Raw genomic sequence first — 17,568 nt, 5'->3', positions numbered from 1 at the left:
ATGGTAACTCTCCGTAATTTTTGGGTCTTAACCAAATTTACCCCTTTATTTTTCTGTTTTTTACTTAAATGGTGCCAATATTTTCAAATTATCATTCTAATCCTATGCGATTGGTTTAAATTTCATTAACGTCAAATCGTCAATTACTTAAAAATGGTCTGTTATTTTGATTTATTTAAATGAATAGGTGGTTATTAGTAGGTTAATTGAATGATTTTAATTGATACTGGAAGTTTATCAAACAGTTGAAACTAATTAATTTAAAAAGTGTGTTACTTTGGAGATTTTAACCCAAATGTAAAGATTATGGGGATTGATAAAGTTAACCGTTTGTTTTAGGTGGTTTTTGTGTAGTCCTGTAAGGTTGTGGGTTCTTAGAGTTATTTTCTAAAAAGTATGTTTTCACAATGATCTTTTTTGGAAAATATTTATTCTAATAAAATCACGTTTTAATTGGATTTCCTACTTTATGGGGGTATTGTCCAGATGAATTTTCAATACTTCTATGGAAATGTTGGTCAATTTGCATTAATTTCATAAATTATTACAATCAAATGATTTATATTTCCTTAGTTCATTCCCTAATTTTTGGTCCAAATACATTGTCTGGTTTAATTAGGCAATAAGATTTTAACTAAGATAAATAATTTCCCAAGCAAAAAATTGGTAAAAAATTAAAACTTGTTGGCAAAAAAGAAATGGGAAAATAAAATAAATGAAAAAACTTTAAACTTGTAACTATTAAAGTTGAATTATAGTCTTGTAACTTTTAGTTTAATAATTCTATAAATTACTACTCGATAAATTAATAAACTCTATAAATTAATAAATTTATCCGGTCTCAAGTTGGGTCCAGTGTAAAATATGACACTATTCGATAAAATAATAAGATAATAATATTTAGAAAACTCATAGACAAATATATAGTCCCGTTAAAATCATAAATTAATAATTACCATACATATAAATTTTATATAAACATATACAATTTTTTTCTTTATATTTTTCTTAAAAATAAATTCCATCTCTAGTTTTAATTTTAGTTTTATTGAATTAGATATAAAGTGAATTTTTATTATATAATATGTATTCATCATGCATACGCTATATTAATACTCTAATAAACATAGTTAAAAATCAAATTTGTTAACTCTAACCAATATATAATATCATGAAATAAATATTCTTTTCATTTTCTACACTAATTTTTTTTTGTTTAAAGATAAAGTCTAAAAATACATTTTTAAAAATTAATAATTCTATAAATTAATAAATTCTCCTAGTCTCACTATTATTAATTTATAGAGTTTTTATTGTAGTTAGCTTCATTTTGTATGAGTTGAGTAATCATGTTGTAAGACTAAAACCATTCGGCTTCGTTCACTTGTCTCTGGTACAATAGCTTGTTTGACTCAAGAAACTAAAAAAGGAAAGCCATTTGATTTTGATTTTAATCTACATCGGGTTGGCAAAATGTTCAGTGGAAACAAAATATAATGACATGTTCAATACGAAGAAAGACGAAGAGGTTCGAATACCAAAAACAGACTTTCTTCTAGATTTCAGCTTACTAAACTGCTTCTTATGGTTGGCTTATAGGGAGACGAAACTTGAACTCCACAAACTCCCTCACAAGCCCACATCCTTTGGCAACTCTGATATATCTCATATCCCTCCCCCCCCCCCCCCCCCCCCCCCCCCCCCCGCTGCCTCACCCGCCAATTAACCACGGGAATCTCCACCCGCATCAGCCTCCTGTTTACAACATCAGCAAGAACGATTTCAGAGACGCTGTTCAGAAACTCACAGGCTCACCAGCGCATGAACGGATCTCTGCTCAGCCGATTCACCACCCTAAGGCTCAACAGAGTTCGCGTCTACACAGGATCCGTCCTCCTATTTCTTACCATAACTGTCCTGGAACTCCCAAAAGTAGCGTCCAAATTTGTCAATGCCGTGACCCACCAACAATATTGTGTGATACCCAGTGTTCACGTCACCCAGTTTTGGGAATAGATAGATTTTCCTCTGATATCGGAATAAGAGGGAAACATAGCCACAGAAGCAGCTACAAGGGATTTTTTCAAGTACTTTTTTTTAATCTACATTTTGCTTGCATTTGTGTACTTTTTTGTTTAGATTTTCACTTTAGATTCATAGATTAATTAAAAAGGCAAAAATGAAGCTAAAATAGATGTCAAATTGAGGAAAACGACGAGAGTGAAAGAGTCCAAAATCAAAATAATGATTTGAGAGAGTTTGAAATAAAAAAACTATATGAAGTCGAAATTGAGATGAAGAATTGTGGTTAAACTTTAGAATTTAAAATATAGAGACAGTTGCGAATCTATGATTATTTTAAACATCGGTCATAAATTAAACGAAATTTAAAATCCAAATAAAAAAGAAATAAAAATGGATGTTAATTAAGTGAATAAACCATGAGAGCTAAATCTTTTAAAGTGTGTCAGCTGACTTTCTTTCTTTCCACATGGATCCGTCTCGTTTACATATGGATAACAAATAATAGAACAACCAAATGTAATAGTTGTGCCACTTAATTACTTGGCTCTTTTATTAACAAGTATCATTCACTAACTAATAATCATTAATCATCCATATTTTAATAATTTCTCACAATTTCCACTAACCTATTATGTTATATAATTTATAATAATTTCAATCAGTCTTTCTTTGGTATAAGATTGCGCACGCACAAGTGGTTAGTTCTACCTTCTTCATGTTCATTAGTTGTACATTAAAACACTCATCTTAGACAAGTCTTTAACTTAAAAGAGAGAGCTTATCACAGTCTTTGATGAATTGAATTTCTAATATTTTTTTGAAGCTAACCACAATGCAAAATAACAACATGAATTATAATTTGCCACAACCAGTGGCGGAGGCAGAGTGTTGGCAGGTGGGTCAAATGACCCAGGGGGATTTTATAAAAAAAAAAAATTTACATGTATAATTCTTTAAAACCTAGGTAAATCTTGCAAATTTTAGCTAAATGACCCTTGCGATATATGCTAATTTCGAAATTGACCCCCTTAGAAGTTTTTTCTACCTCCGCCACTGGCCACAACTATGACTTACATAAGCTATGATGTGATTTGAGTCTAACTTGGTTGGTATATATTTTCAATACCCTTTAACGGAGTCTAACTTGGTTGGTATATATTTTCAATACCCTTTAACGTGTAATTCATTTTCCAAAACAGAAATGACCCAAATTATCCAATGTATATTATTTATTTAGTCATTTCAATCTTATTGTTATTTCAACAAAAGTTAGTAAAACAGTTTAATGCTCTATATTATTCATGTCGTTACCATCCAAACAAAAAAAAATATATATGGATTGACATTGCTTGATGAAACACAAATCACAGAATCTAACATGGTTGGGAATATCTAAAGTACAACACCTAAAAGTCTAATAACAATAAACCATCTTATATAATTTTTTAAAAATATCAAAGTACGAGGAATAATCAACGCAAACTCTTTGCCCTGTCTTGCTTAAGTTTTCATCTGAGGTGCATAGAGAAATAAAATCTGAAGCTAAGAGAGATCGTTAAAACTAGATTACAAAGCTGAAAAACTTAGAAGAAAAAATCAACCATAAGTAGTTATTGTGCCACATAAGCTCTTTTATAAGCAAGTATCAACCACTAACTAGTAATCATTAATCATCTATGTTGGGGTTTAATAATCTCTCACGAGCTCCACTAAACAATCATGTTATAACTTTTATAATCTCCATCAGTCTCCCCTCTGTATGAGAACGCACGCACAAGTGGTTAGTTCTAAGATTCATCATGTTTATTAGTTAAACATAAAAGCCACTTATCTCAGTCAAGCCTAAAAGCCACTTACTCAGTCAAGCCTTTACCTCAAAACAGAGAGCTAATCAGAGTCTTTTGACGAATTGAATCTCAAACAACTTTAAAGTTAACCACATTGCCAAAAACATGATTTGTAATTTGCAGACAATTATGACTTCCATAATCTATGAGGTGAATGAAGTCTAACTTGGTTGGAATATATTTCTAATACTTTTTCAAGTGTAATCATTTTACAAAAAAATGGAATAAAAACCTAAATTATATCCAATTTATCTACTCATGTCTTCAATATTATTATCATTATCTTAATGAAAGTTTGAACAAACAGTTGGATGCTCTATATTATTCTTGTCATCAGTCATCACCATCCAAAGAAAAAATCCATGGATAGACATTGGTTGATGAAAACACAAATTACAGAATATAACATGGCTGAGAATATCTAAAGTACAACACCTAAAAGTCTAATAACAATAAAGCATCTTATATAATTTTTTTAAAAACATCAAAGCAAGAGGAATAATCAACGCAAACTCTGTGTCCAGAAGTTTTGTTCAAAAAGCATAAATGATATTAAATGCAGTGGAAAAGAAAAAAAAGAAAGATAACAACATATTCATCACACACACACCAGCCCAATTAAAACTTTTATTTAAACAGTACCTCTCTTTCTTTCTTTCTCAACCATTCAAACAAAGAAAAATGAGTCAACACAACATCCTCGAAGCTCTTAACGTCCGGGTCGTGGGCACGGGCGATCGGATCCTAGTCCTAGCCCACGGGTTCGGCACAGACCAATCCGCCTGGCATCTAATCCTCCCTTACTTCACTCAAACCTACAGAGTCGTCCTCTACGACCTCGTCTGCGCCGGCAGCGTTAACCCCGACTACTTCGACTTCAACCGCTACACGACCCTCGACCCCTACGTGGACGACCTCCTCAGCATCATCGACTCCCTCGGCATCCAAACCTGCGCCTACGTGGGCCACTCCGTCTCCGCCATGATCGGAATCATCGCCTCCATCCGCCGCCCGGAGCTTTTCACGAAACTCATCCTCATCGGAGCCTCGCCGAGGTTCCTCAACGACGAGGACTACCACGGCGGGTTCGAGGAAGGGGAGATCGAGAAGGTTTTCTCGGCCATGGAGGCTAACTACGAGGCCTGGGTTCAGGGATACGCGCCGTTGGCGGTTGGAGCCGATGTGCCCGAGGCGGTTAGAGAGTTTAGCCGGACGCTGTTCAACATGCGTCCGGATATCTCTCTGTTCGTCTCCAGGACGGTGTTCAATAGTGATCTCAGAGGCGTTCTTGGGTTAGTGAGAGTGCCTTCTTGTGTGATTCAGACGGCAAAGGATGTTTCTGTTCCGGCTTCGGTGGCGGAGTATCTCCGTGCTCATCTCGGTGGGCATACGACGGTGGAGACGCTGAAGACTGAAGGTCATTTGCCGCATCTTAGTGCTCCGGCGCAGTTAGCTCAGTTTCTCCGGCGTGCACTTCCTCGGTGACTTTAATTTTTCATTTTCTTTTAACAGATAAAAATAATAAATGGAGGAATATGGTTTTGTGGGGGTCCACGTGGACAACGGAGGGTCTCTATTGGTGGAGGACAGTATGGTATTGTCAAAATCTAGAGATAAGATTGTTCACTTGACACGTGTTGAACGCATTATTACTTCACTTTTTTGAGTGTTTTGAATTTTGGTTTAGTTAGTTAATCACGAGTTTAAATAAAATAATACTGCTAATTGTTAGTGGATTTCGCAGAATCACTAACTAAAAAATTGATAAAACGTAATCTTATCTTACTTTTACGCTTAACATCTCCACCCATATTTGCTTGTTTACTATAAGGTTTGGTCGTTGGATACTTGGATGTAATAATAACAGTTTCGAATGTGAAACATGCATGTTCTTAGATAGCTCTATCTGCTATTTTTTTTTAATTATACACATTTAATTATACAGAGTTATCATGGCTTCACATAAGTGATTCAGACTAGTCACGTGTTGCCACGTATCGGTCCTCTGTTTCCCCAGTGGTCGAGATTCGAATCCAGATGGCGTGGCGGTACTCACAGTTGTAAAAGTTCTATCTACGTGATGGAGACAGAACATAAAAAGACAACTAGCAAAAATCAATACTAGAAAACTCTTAAAGCAACGTGCATACGAATTGACAATCTCAACAAATCGCAACACTCAATTTCAGGACATACAGATAAGGTTAAATAAATTATTAAACTTTCAAAAGTATTATCAAAAATATTATCAAAAATATCTAGGGAGTAAATACATTATCGGCATGGCTGCATCATCATCAGTTTCTTCACCGGCTCTTTGCCTCGCTGGTCGAGTGGCTATAGTCACGGGATCGTCCCGAGGAATAGGCCGTGGTATAGCCATCCACCTTGCGGAGCTTGGAGCTAGGATCGTCATTAATTACTCCACTAACTCTGTTGAGGCCGACAAGGTTGCGGAGGCTATTACCACGAACTGTCCAAATAATGACGTAGCAGAAGAAGTAACCGGAAAACCTTCACATGTTATCGTTGTCAAGGCCGATATCTCGCAGGCTAATCAGGTGAAGTTACTTTTTGATGAGGCGGAACGAGCCTTCGGATCTCCGGTTCATATCCTGGTTAACTCTGCCGGTATTGCTGATCCCAATCACTCGATCGAGTATTTCAGACACATCAGAAGAACTCTTTGATCGCATTTTCAGGTCAACTATAGTTTTATATTATTTTTTATAACCAATTAGGTCAATAGTTAGAGAAGTAATTACATTTGTTTAATTTTATTACTTCACACTTTTATAACGTAGTTACTAATTTAAAATCGGATGATTTGTATCTGTTGTATGTTTTGTTTTTGATGATAGTGTGAACACAAGAGGAGCGTTATTGTGCGCTAGAGAAGCAGCCAACAGGCTAAAACGTGGAGGAGGTGGCCGGATCATCCTCCTCTCATCTTCCCTTGTTCAATCCTTCAAACCATCTTTTGGTTCATACACGGCTTCAAAGGCAGCCATAGAAACCATGTCCAAGATTCTTGCAAAAGAGCTCAAAGGAACGCAAATCACAGTACTGTGTTTCTCCAGGACCAGTCGCCACAGAGATGTTTTTTGCGGGATTGAGTAATGAGATGGTAGAGAAAGTAAAGGCACAGAACCTATTTGGTAGGCCTGGTGAGACCAAAGACATCGCAAATGTTGTTGGATTCTTGGCCAGCGACGCTGGCGAATGGATCAACGGACAAGTCATTATTGCTAATGGTGGCTCTATCTTGTAAAGAAAGAAAGGTTAGTATTTTCATAAAATAATTACCGTCTCAAATGATTGATGGAAGTTGTACCATGAGAAACAAAGGACCCGACCAAACAATTAAACATAATCGTATTCATAGTACTCTGGAGATGGTTTTCTAATCTGACTAGGAAAATCACATTATCCTTGACAAATAATATTAAGGAAAAAAAAAAATCAATGTAGCAGCCATTGTAACTACATTTGGGAAGAATCCTTGTTATTTCAGCAATGTCCATAATCCATATGATCTCTCATCTCATGGAGTTTCACTTGATGGACCAGTGAATTTATTCAGCTTATGTGATATATCATTGGCTATTTGTTCGATCATGGCCGCTTCATTCTCCCTAAAAAGCAATAAAATGGCTACACTCGTTGCAAGTTCATATGACATTTCATCAAAAACATGAGAGAAACCAATCATGGCATAAATATTGGACTTACCACAAGTGTCAACATTATCAAGAATTCGATTATATAAAGAAGTGATAAATAAAAATAACTAACCAGTTTGTTGAATGATAACCAGCTATTGTTGCCACTTTAGCCAATGCTTGTCTCCATCTCACTATGTCATCCTTAATTTTTCCAGCACAAGTTTTCCTAAAGACCTTACCAAAATGTCCGGTCAACTTTTTAACGTCAGATGGATCAACTTCATAGAAGATAACCATCACTATTAGACCCAACTCTTTCCTACAACTCATGATCTCCGCCAATTCGTTCAGACACCATGTCGAGGAAGCATAGTTTCTCGAGAGCAGGACAATAGCGATTTTCGATCCTCTGATAGATTTTATGAATCTAGGACCAATTGATTTCCCTCTCTCGATGTTATTATCAACAAATGTGTCGATTGCTTCTCTCTTGAACTCTTTTAAAACATGGCTGAGGAAGCCTCTTCGAACATCTGCACCGTGGAAGCTTGGAAAAACATCGTACGTGCAGTTGAGATGGAATGATGAAGTGGTTAAATCGAAAGCAGAATGATCTGCTATTGAATAATATTGACGTAACCTGAAATTACTATAGGCCATAAATAGCATTGTACCAAAAAGTGTGAAGAGGACTCTATCTAGAATGTATTTATTTAGAGAGGTTGAAGCCATTAAGGAGTGGACAAAAGATCACACAATGGTTTCCAAAATGCAACTTGCAGAATGAAATGGAGAGGACTTTATTTGGTCAACTCATGGAAAAGGATCTTATTGTAGCTAATCATGCAAGGTTAACTCTCTATCCTTGATTAAAAAAAGACTAATGAATGTCAAAGGATGTTTTTTAGCCAGAAGTCAAACAAAAAACAGTGTATTATTTGTATTTTATCCTTTATTTTGTAACACATTTTGTATTTTATCCAATGGAACAAAATATCAAATGATTGACGAACAAAGAATCAGTCATATACAACAAAATAAAAACATGTAAATCTCATTATGTCATAAGAAGAAACATCAAGCCACTCATCACCAAGCCAAACCTAACAATGGAACTATAGCTATAATCATAATGTCCAGACGATGGCTTTCCAATCTGTATAGGAAAAACGCATTGTCCTTGAGAAATATTCTGCGTAGTAATCGTTGCAAGCCCTTCGAAATCACACGCTTGAGCTTCTTGGTTTTGCACTTGGAAATACATATTAAACGCGTAAGAAGCGTTACCATTAGCATCAAGATTACCACAAGAAGATCCATAACCCAAAGCAGTACAATCCGAGAGCGAACACGCGTACTCTATGTTATCACCAAGCTTACTGATATTGCCACGACCGTTGGGATTAAACATGCACCACTGGTTTAGCAAGTACTGAACGTTTTGAGCTCCGGTCAAAAACTTCTTCTGACCTTGTCCTTGTAAATCAACCGGGAATTTAGGTTGTCCATCGAACTTGAATATCCCCCAGTGACGTTCAAAGTTGCCCGGTGCAACGCTTTTAGCATCTTCATCGATAAATCCGAAAAGATAAACCTCGATATAACCTTTACGCATGGGAGTACCAATATTGTTAGCTAACCGGGGAAGCAAACCGGAATAAAACCGTTCCGCGTTTGCAACGTTTGCGTTCTTGTCTCCATCCGTAGGCCAACCGACTTCTCCAACGATCACCTCCATATCGCCGTGATTCAACGCGTTTAAAGACGCTAAAAGAGTGTCGAAGCTAGCGTCGAAGACGTTTGTGTAGATAACGCCGTTATCGTTAACGGTGTTTTGACCGTCGAAGAAAGCGTACTCGAAAGGGAAGTCGCTGCTTAGGTAGAGACTCAAGAAAGGGTATATGTTGACGGTGAAGGGTGCTTTGTTCTGTGCGAGGAAGTTGACGATGTCTGTCATTTCTTGGAGGATGTCGGAACGGAATCTTCCTGCGGATGGGACTTGGTTGTCCGGGGGAGAGTTGTAAACGTCGGCGTTTAAGGGAACGGTGGCTTTGATGTAATCTCCGATTCCGGCTTCGTTTAAAGCGGTTTGGATGTTGACGAGTGCTGGATACGTTAGGTTTATGAATGATCCGTTGTATGATGTCAAGAATGGCTCGTTCCCTACGGCAACATATCTGCATTTAGAAAAATATACAAAATTAAAAAGTAGTAATATTTATAAAACTTTTAAAAGTTTTTCGTTCCACACATGTAATGTAACTATGCGTACGTATACGTAATATTGCACACAAACAAAATTATGCATCAAGTATTTCTCAGCTTACAAACTAAAACATACTTTGAAGAAAAAGTAATAGTTTTATAACGTAAACATAGTTGCTAATTTGTTAATTACCATGACAATGCTTTTTAAGTCCTATTTCATTGATTCATGATATTTTGTGTTAAATAAATGATTATCATGGTATCTGACATTTTTGACGTTGGTACGATGAAATGTACGTACATGTGATCTTTTACATGGTATCCTGTATTTGCATCTTTTGCAAAAAGAGGGACTAAAAAGAGATTCATATTTTTTTCCAGAAAAAGCTTTAATCATGTGCAATAAATATACATTACACACATGACACATGACGGTCCATGCATATTGAAGAAAATGGAAATATAGGGATATACACATGTCCGGTCCATGTATGCATCAACCAAACTCAAATAATTCACTTGCATAAGCATGCATATTATATTGTGTTGTTTTAACTTTTAATTTTATATTGTGTTGTTTTAACTTTTAATTTTATATTGTGTTTTTAATAAGATATATAGATATATAGATAAATGAATGATGTGGTGCTCAACCAACTACACAACAGGTTAGCAACTAATATAATAGAGAACATTTCAAATAATTCACTAATATATAATCGACCAATAATGGTATTTTACAGATAAGTAGAAGAGGTTGATAAAAAAAAGTAGAAGAGAATAATAGTATGTGGATTATCCAACTAGTCAACACCAAACCAAAACCAACGTGTAAAGGACTGGAGCTCATCTCAGTTTGTCTAATCCATTATATTATTGTCAACATTTCATCTCTTTTTCATCATTTTACTTTTTTGGTCAAACTTTAAACTTTAAAACTACGTAATAGTAAAAATTTTAAATGAACAAAACTTACTTGATCTTAACGCCGTCGTTGAAGTTGAACCTAGAGACGTTTCGTTGGACCCAATCTTTAGCTCTTTGATAGGTTCCCATGGCTTGGAGCAGATCATTTGGGATGGCCACCATTACTTCGACGCCTGAGCCGGCGAGAGCTCCCATCGTGTCTGTGTCGGCATCAAACAGCTTAACTTTCTTTATGTTGTTGTCTGTAAGCATACGCACCACCGTCTTTGGTGGCAGCTGATGACTCGACATTGTTCCCCAGTTTACTCCCAAAGCAGAGACGCCTCCGGAGGAAAAGCAAACGGTGGAGATAATGATTAAGAAAACGGCAGAGCTAGTCATGGGACTCTGTTTCTGTCGATGATACATTTTTAAAAAAAATTCTCAAAAAGAAGAATCTACTGGGTTTCTATCTGTTTCCGTGTGATGATAATATTGTGAAAATTATGAGAAATAAATAAGACTTCGTGTGGGGGCTTTCTGTTCTTTTGTAATGGTTTGAAACTTTGAATAAATAATGGAAAGATATATTATTTAAGATGATAGAGAGATCTGAGTGAGCGAACGGAAGAAGGAAGAAGAAATCAAATAGAATAGGTAAAAGAGACTATTAGAGGGAAGAAGAAAGAAACAGAGTCCAAGACCGGCCTTTGAAACAAACAACCGACCATAAAATAATACTCATAATAAACTATATTAACATAAAAACAAAAATACGTAACTTGCAGGTTCACACGCTGGACTAGAGAAGTATTAAAATGGCAGGTTAAAATCGCTATCGTGGTTATGTGATTACGAAACGAATCCTCTTAGTTAGGTCCATTCGATCGACATGAACAAAGTATATAGTTTACAAAAATACTATAGTCTCTTTTAATGGATGTAGATATACCAAATGATAAATGAAATATTCGCATAAGATAAAATTTAGTGCTGAGAGTTACTTTCAAAATGTAGTGAGCATCAAGCCATTTACACAAGGATGAATGATGTGAACTGAAATTTATACGCAGTGTTAAAGAGGTTTCAATTTTACTTTGATTTGGTTCGTGAAACATTGGCACCCACTTCTTTTTGGGTTTGATTACGACAAATAAGGAAAAAAAGACAAGTGGTCTCAAATTTGGTTAGCTGAGTCGACAGAACTCCAAAACATTATACGAAAAAAATGTACAAAAAGATATTAACATAAAAATAATAATACAAGCCTCATATACCGGATATGTATAATAACTATGATGTATATATTGGCTTACTTAATTAAGAAAATGTTTTATTATATTTTCCACAGTCGTCGAGTACGTACAAAATGAACTTACGAGAAGAAATCCCGATGATGTATGCAAATTAAAACTCCAATTAAATACCAGAAAACATCCAAATATTAGGCATGACGATAGAGATTCTTGATTTGATAAATTGGTAGCCAATTATAAGATAATGAAGAAACACGCTTATTAATAGAAGCATAAACTAGTTACGGTTGGTCCATATAAGCATCTTTTCATGAATAACTTTTATTGTAATTTGTGAGAGATGTTAGTATATGCTTTTTAAGTATATTTTGTATTAGTATCATGTTTTAAATTGCTTGTATACCAATTGATTGTAAGCCTGAAGATTGATTATAGAATAAACATTTGAAAACTTCTGAAGATTATAAATAAACTTATAATCAAAATAAAAACAACCACTAGTTAAGCAGTTGACAAGAAAAAAATTGACATACGGGAAGAGAGAGAGAGAGAGTACATTCAGTGGATAATTATGATCGTGTTGACTTTTTTATCTTTTTGTCAAACGAATACTATAAAGAGAATGCTGAATATCCCCTCGGTCAAACGTAAGCTCGACGCGCTATGTCAGCGCGTCGTATTTATTAGGTAGTTCTATAGTTTTGGGCCTAAATGTAGGGGCCATAAATGGGGTTTCTTACTAGCATTTATAAGCCCGTGGAGATGTTCTAACAAAACAGCAAACCCAGTGATTGTATTTGTAGAGGCGATCGAAGAGGCATTCCGTCGAACAGTTGGTGAGCGCAAAATGAAAGGAAGCAAGGCGAATCTATCTACACTAGCGGAGAAATGCAAAGTCAGTTCCCGCAACTCTCTCTATTGCTTTTGTATCGATTTTGAAAGTTATCGTGTTGATTTCTTCTCTGCTCCCTCTGCAGACTATAATCGTTTCGAACTGGAAAGGGTATCTAAACACCATCAAACCTGAAGATAAAGCTAGGTCCTTTGCTACTTCTTCCCAGTATTAATCTTAGTTCCAGCATATTTTTATCAATATCCATCATGGGTTTCTGCTAAATTGTATTTTCGAAGTCAGTATTTTTTTTTTGGATCATGGGATTATGCAAAATTGTATGTTTAAAGTTGAGTATTTTTGGTGATCAGTATCATACATACTTCAAAGGTTAAGTACGTGATGAGACGAGGAAAGCCTTATCTCTGGGTACCTGAATCTGAACCCCACAATGTCGTAAGCTGTCTTCCTTTTAACTGTTACATTAAGCTCATATGCTCACTGTTTTGGTTAATAAGTGAGCTTTGTTTTCTGAGGGTTTAACATGTGTTTCAAATTCACATTTCTACTTCTTTTTGGACAGAACATAATGTTTGATGAACGTGGATCCTTCTCCGTTTCTCATCCCTATCCTGGTCCCCTCGCAGCTTTGTTGAAGTCAATAGGAAAGGTTTGTGTGCTTATATTCTCACCATTCACTGTCTTCTTTGCATTACAGCTTCTTTGAATCTTTTATCTTTGCAGGTTCCAAACCGGGTTGCTCTTACTGGAGAAATCATCCCTGTCAAAGAGAAAAGGGTAAGACTTTATCTATGGAACTTCTAAATTTTGAATCAAGTTCATGACTTTAACCATTCTTTATTATCTTCCTCATCATGCTTGTGTCTTCTTAATATAAGATTGAGGCGGTGAATAAATATGTGGAGGAAGCTATACAATCAGAGATGAGAGCGATTAGTGACTCCCCATACTCGGTCCGCAGTATCTTGAGTTCTTCCGACCAGATGTATGCCTCCCGGTGCGAGAGTCTTAAAGCCCTGGTCGATGGTGGCAATGAGAAATACGTTATCTACAAGTTTGTTCCCAGGTACACAAGCTTAACTAAACTATTCTATCGGTGTTGAGAGAATAGTAGGTATTAATGAAAGATAGTCTCTCTGTTTATTGTATCTTGCTTCATGTAATTGTCTCTAAGATGTCTTATGATTGCAAAAGATGATGAATTTATTCATATCAGTTGTGATGATCTGGTTGTATTCTCAGCTCATGTATGTTTATCGATGGAAATGGTGCTAATAAAGAAATAGACTTGAAGGTCTTGGAGCTATCAAAAGCAGATCCATTAGGTAATGAACTAAAAAGATCAAAATATGGATCAACTTCTGTTTTATGCTTACGTTGGTTTTCATTTAATCCACAGGGGCCTGGTCTACAAATCTTGTGGATGGAATCAACAAGAACGAATCGAGAAGACGGGCTTTGATTCTTTTCTGCTTATACTATCTCGATATCAACGCAAGGGTAAAAAAAGTTTATAGTTGGATGTTCTTGGATCTCTCTATAATGGTATAATGTTCATTTGGTTGTTTACTGTCTCTTTTTCTTGGCGATTAGGATGCTTACATGGTATCTCTGGATATTAAAGGCTTCGACTTGCTGGGGAAGGTACCGGGTGAGGAAGAAGGTGGAGATGAGTATCAGTGGAGAGAGTTTAGGTTTGAGTTTGAAGAAGAGACGAAAGACGTTGAAGCTTTTTGCCACCAGCTTGTGGAAATGGAACAAGAGGTTGTGAACAAGTTCACTGACCATACCGGTTTGTAATTTCAGTTATGTTCTCAAGAATCACGAACCGAACCGGTTTACACTTTTAGTTAAATGACAACGTATTATTGAAGTTTGCACCGGTTTGATACGGTTTAGTTTCGATCTTGTGACGCTTTACCAATATAAATCTGGTTCGACCGTAAGAGTTTATGATTCTTGAATATATGAAGTCAGGAAAACTTCTCTGTATATATGAGCTAATAACAATGAATTGTGTGGTACATTATCCTCAAGAATCTTGATTCAAGATGTATCTTTAACCCTTTGGTTAAAATCCTTTTCAGTTCCAGCTAAAACCATTCAAGTCGAACTGTTTGGGACCCGTTGTACAATAGTTTTCAACATGTGTGTTAAGATCTAGCTCTGTCTTTGTGCTTTGTGTTTCAAGCTTATGATCCTCACTCTTGTCATTGAATCTTTCTTCTTTATTATACGCATTGTTGCCTTGTTGATGACCTCTGTGTCCGTGCATTCCTACTCCCAATGAGATTCTTTGTTCAGCGTCACTAACCATTGTTGAAAGATATGGATTCCCTCTTAAACCTTCAGTCCACGTGAGCTCCATTCTTTGGAACAATGGCTCTTCAATAACCTCTTTCTGCTCGGATGTTGAATCACCAAGATATGTTCTTAGCCCTAGCATTTTAGGGTTTTTCTGAGCTCCCTCGCTCGAGGTCAAGCAACTATCCTGTGGATAAGCTGTTTGCATCTGTTGTGGGCATAGGTTTTGAAACTCTTTTGAGTCCAGGAAGCTAGTGTTTGGGTACTCTGCTGATACTTTGGATACTAACTCGGAGAGCTGAACTTTGGCAGCTTCGATCCCAGCTGGACTCAGGTTCTGTCTTCCAAGAGTCTCTTGTGCCTTCTCCAAAACTGATTGCAAGTACTTCCCTTGAGCCTCTATCCTGAGCTGCAAATGTCGCTGTACCTGACTCAGTTTTAAATACGATATTTAAAAACTGAAATGCTTTTATCTTTCTAGACACTAGGAACTTATCCTATACACTCTATGATGTTCACTTGGTTTGAATCTGAGAAAAGCAACTCTAACAAACACTAAAAGCTATTTCTAAGTGTTACGTGAGTTGCAAGGAATCTTTAATGTTTTGGATGGGAGTTAAAAAGTGTTGTATTAATATGTACCTCTAGTTGCTCATGAAGCCTTCTTTGGACCTCTATTTGCATTTGGAGTGCTTCGCTTATAGGTGAGTTCCTGGTTGTACATAGATTAGGTTATTTGGTGACCAAACTATATATTAATGTAGAAAGCCATTTAGACATTTTTTTATTGCATACTTGTTTGGCTGTGGTCCAATGCTTAAACTCTCGCTTTGAATTTCGTCAGCATCAGGGCTCTTTTCTTCTATCATGGTTATCATACCTATAAGGGTCATGTTATGTTTAGATCTTTAGTTGAGGATGTAAGTTTTTATATGTTCTTCCATCTGTTCATATCATTAATAAAAATAGATTTTTACCTATTTTGTTTAAGCCGCTGTTACCTTGTCCGTTGAGATTCTTGCTCAGCCTGTATTTCTGGTAGTCAATTTCATAGAGTTAACAACTCTTGTGAATCCAAGCATATATATATATGTATCAAGCGTTGATGACTTACCTGAAGATGACTTTTGAGATGGTATAAGGTAAGCCCTGGAATACCCATGACTTTCATGATTGTTTTAGGAGTAGCTTCTGCAACAAGTTAACCAAACAATATTATATCTAAAACCCTATGTGCTAGCAAGCCAAAGATGAATAATTCTCTTGCTAACTCACTGTCAGCTCCACCGAGTTGATTAACTGCTTCAATGAATCTCTCATGAAGATCAGGAGTCCATTTTAAGCGTGGCTTTGCATCGGTTGAAAGGATGAGACCAGAATCTCCTGGACTATTATTCCCTCCTCTAAGGAATGGATGTCTCTCAGAAGGTAAGTGCATTCTTGAAGAAGAGAGGATACTCTTTCCTTGGTGCTGGTTTTGGTAATACATAAAGTCTGTACACAAAAAGGTCAAATGCAAGTTTAGTTATCACCACCTGGAGATTGCATTAAATAATGATTTTGTCATGATCTATGTTTTCTTTTACCTGACACGATCTTAACTCTTTTCTCGGAATTTCCAAAGGGTGTAAACTCCAACAACTAAGGAAGATGTTTTTGTTGCTAAGTCTTACTTGTTCTTTAGATTTTATCAGGTTGCTTTGGTGCAACTTTGCTTTATATAGGAAGTTGAATGGAGAAAAAGGAGGGCAAATTAGAGAAACGATGATTAAGGTATGGAATATGAATTACTGGTCCAATCGATGCTTTGTTAGTTGTGTCCTTATCGTTTCAAGTGTTATATATGCTTTTGTTTCTAGATGATTTTTTTCTTTCTTTCATGTATTGATTGATTCCTATGGACTACAACTTTTCAACCCCAATTAGATACCAGAATTGATCCACAATTAATGCATCATATGCGCATTCTCTAGCCATTCTGGCAGAGGGAAGTATCTTATTCCCTGATTTTTTTCTTCCTTACTTTTATTTTTTTTTACTTGGCGCTGTGGAATCAACTCTTTTCTTATTCCTTGATATTTTCATAGTCACAGCTCTTAACCTTTCTCTCTCAGAATATTCTTAATGCTTTTCATTCGTCTGGATTGTTTTTGTTCCTTGTTCATAGAGTCATTTTCTTTCTCTAGGTACATTATGATGAGTCTAATGATTTTGGCAAGACTTTTAGTCACATGTTACTGATGTTAAAAGGGCTTATCTAGCTATGTTGGAAGAATGTTATTTGTTTACAAATACTTTTTTTACTCAGTCGAGTAAATAAAGCCTTTAGTTTAAGATAGCAAACAAATGAAAATTAGTTGGAAAATTTGTTTTGCTTTAAAAGATGATAAGGAATATTTTCATATTGTCTCCTTCAACAAGTTTAGTACATATTCTCTCTACACAGTATAAAATTACTGGAGGGTCCCATTTTCTTAACATTCTTTGATTAGCACAAACCATTT

General features: G+C 36.0%; 5 protein-coding genes across 7 annotated transcripts; 3 read left to right on the top strand and 2 right to left on the bottom strand.

Moving 5' to 3' along the window:
- The first annotated feature begins 4,437 nt into the window (after nt 1–4,437).
- LOC106343689 (probable strigolactone esterase D14 homolog) lies at nt 4,438–5,603 on the top strand. Its single transcript, XM_013782976.1, has one exon. The coding sequence runs from the start codon at nt 4,554–4,556 to the stop codon at nt 5,355–5,357; it is 804 nt and encodes a 267-aa protein (XP_013638430.1). The 5' UTR covers nt 4,438–4,553; the 3' UTR covers nt 5,358–5,603.
- A 284-nt stretch (nt 5,604–5,887) lies between these two features.
- Nucleotides 5,888–7,259, top strand: LOC106292979 (short-chain type dehydrogenase/reductase). The gene is given in 4 exon segments (XM_013728653.1): nt 5,888–6,526; nt 6,528–6,574; nt 6,734–6,937; nt 6,939–7,259. Coding segments are annotated over 4 exon segments (828 nt in total). The 5' UTR covers nt 5,888–6,154; the 3' UTR covers nt 7,144–7,259.
- Nucleotides 7,260–8,594: 1,335 nt separating this feature from the next.
- On the bottom strand, nt 8,595–11,232 carry LOC106293331 (glucan endo-1,3-beta-glucosidase 8). The gene is made up of 2 exons (XM_013728996.1): nt 10,722–11,232; nt 8,595–9,714 (listed from the first exon to the last, which is right to left on the bottom strand). Exons 1-2 carry the CDS (start codon nt 11,078–11,080, stop codon nt 8,595–8,597), a joined length of 1,479 nt encoding a protein of 492 aa, XP_013584450.1. The 5' UTR covers nt 11,081–11,232.
- A 1,474-nt stretch (nt 11,233–12,706) lies between these two features.
- Nucleotides 12,707–14,658, top strand: LOC106343469. The gene is made up of 9 exons (XM_013782691.1): nt 12,707–12,802; nt 12,885–12,946; nt 13,111–13,195; nt 13,323–13,409; nt 13,484–13,537; nt 13,639–13,826; nt 14,003–14,085; nt 14,160–14,260; nt 14,354–14,658. Exons 1-9 carry the CDS (start codon nt 12,755–12,757, stop codon nt 14,558–14,560), a joined length of 915 nt encoding a protein of 304 aa, XP_013638145.1. The 5' UTR covers nt 12,707–12,754; the 3' UTR covers nt 14,561–14,658.
- A 106-nt stretch (nt 14,659–14,764) lies between these two features.
- On the bottom strand, nt 14,765–16,764 carry LOC106343467 (two-component response regulator ARR18). Of its 3 annotated transcripts, none has more exons than XM_013782688.1 (7): nt 16,651–16,762; nt 16,340–16,558; nt 16,179–16,255; nt 16,042–16,099; nt 15,860–15,944; nt 15,707–15,776; nt 14,765–15,491 (listed from the first exon to the last, which is right to left on the bottom strand). In XM_013782688.1, the coding sequence occupies exons 2-7, from the start codon at nt 16,551–16,553 to the stop codon at nt 14,844–14,846; spliced, it is 1,152 nt and encodes a 383-aa protein (XP_013638142.1). In that variant the 5' UTR covers nt 16,554–16,558; nt 16,651–16,762; the 3' UTR covers nt 14,765–14,843. The 3 variants fall into 3 exon arrangements, with proteins under 3 accessions (XP_013638142.1, XP_013638143.1, XP_013638144.1); XM_013782689.1 differs by having other exon boundaries at nt 14,844–15,485; nt 16,651–16,764; XM_013782690.1 differs by having other exon boundaries at nt 14,844–15,473; nt 16,651–16,764.
- Between the last annotated feature and the right edge of the window lie 804 nt (nt 16,765–17,568).

Source organism: Brassica oleracea, chromosome C5 (genome assembly GCF_000695525.1).
Source record: "Brassica oleracea var. oleracea cultivar TO1000 chromosome C5, BOL, whole genome shotgun sequence".
Lineage (NCBI taxonomy): Eukaryota > Viridiplantae > Streptophyta > Magnoliopsida > Brassicales > Brassicaceae > Brassica > Brassica oleracea.
The sequence above is the reverse complement of the archived record's forward strand: the minus strand, read 5'-3'. Positions and strand labels throughout refer to the sequence as shown.

Bases quoted from the DNA above. Each gene is read 5' to 3' on its own strand.
- LOC106343689 (XM_013782976.1), top strand. From the start codon at position 4,554: ATGAGTCAACACAACATCCTCGAAGCTCTTAACGTCCGGGTCGTGGGC.
- LOC106293331 (XM_013728996.1), bottom strand. From the start codon at position 11,080: ATGTATCATCGACAGAAACAGAGTCCCATGACTAGCTCTGCCGTTTTC. The intron at 9,715-10,721 runs GTAAGTTTTGTT...TTCTAAATGCAG, and splicing joins AACGACGGCGTTAAGATCAA to ATATGTTGCCGTAGGGAACG.
- LOC106343469 (XM_013782691.1), top strand. From the start codon at position 12,755: ATGAAAGGAAGCAAGGCGAATCTATCTACACTAGCGGAGAAATGCAAA. The intron at 12,947-13,110 runs GTCCTTTGCTAC...TTTGGTGATCAG, and splicing joins AAACCTGAAGATAAAGCTAG to TATCATACATACTTCAAAGG. The intron at 13,827-14,002 runs GTACACAAGCTT...TTGTATTCTCAG, and splicing joins ATCTACAAGTTTGTTCCCAG to CTCATGTATGTTTATCGATG.
- LOC106343467 (XM_013782688.1), bottom strand. From the start codon at position 16,553: ATGTATTACCAAAACCAGCACCAAGGAAAGAGTATCCTCTCTTCTTCA. The intron at 15,945-16,041 runs GTAAAAATCTAT...TGACCCTTATAG, and splicing joins CAGCGGCTTAAACAAAATAG to GTATGATAACCATGATAGAA. The intron at 15,777-15,859 runs GTATGCAATAAA...ATGTACAACCAG, and splicing joins ATTGGACCACAGCCAAACAA to GAACTCACCTATAAGCGAAG.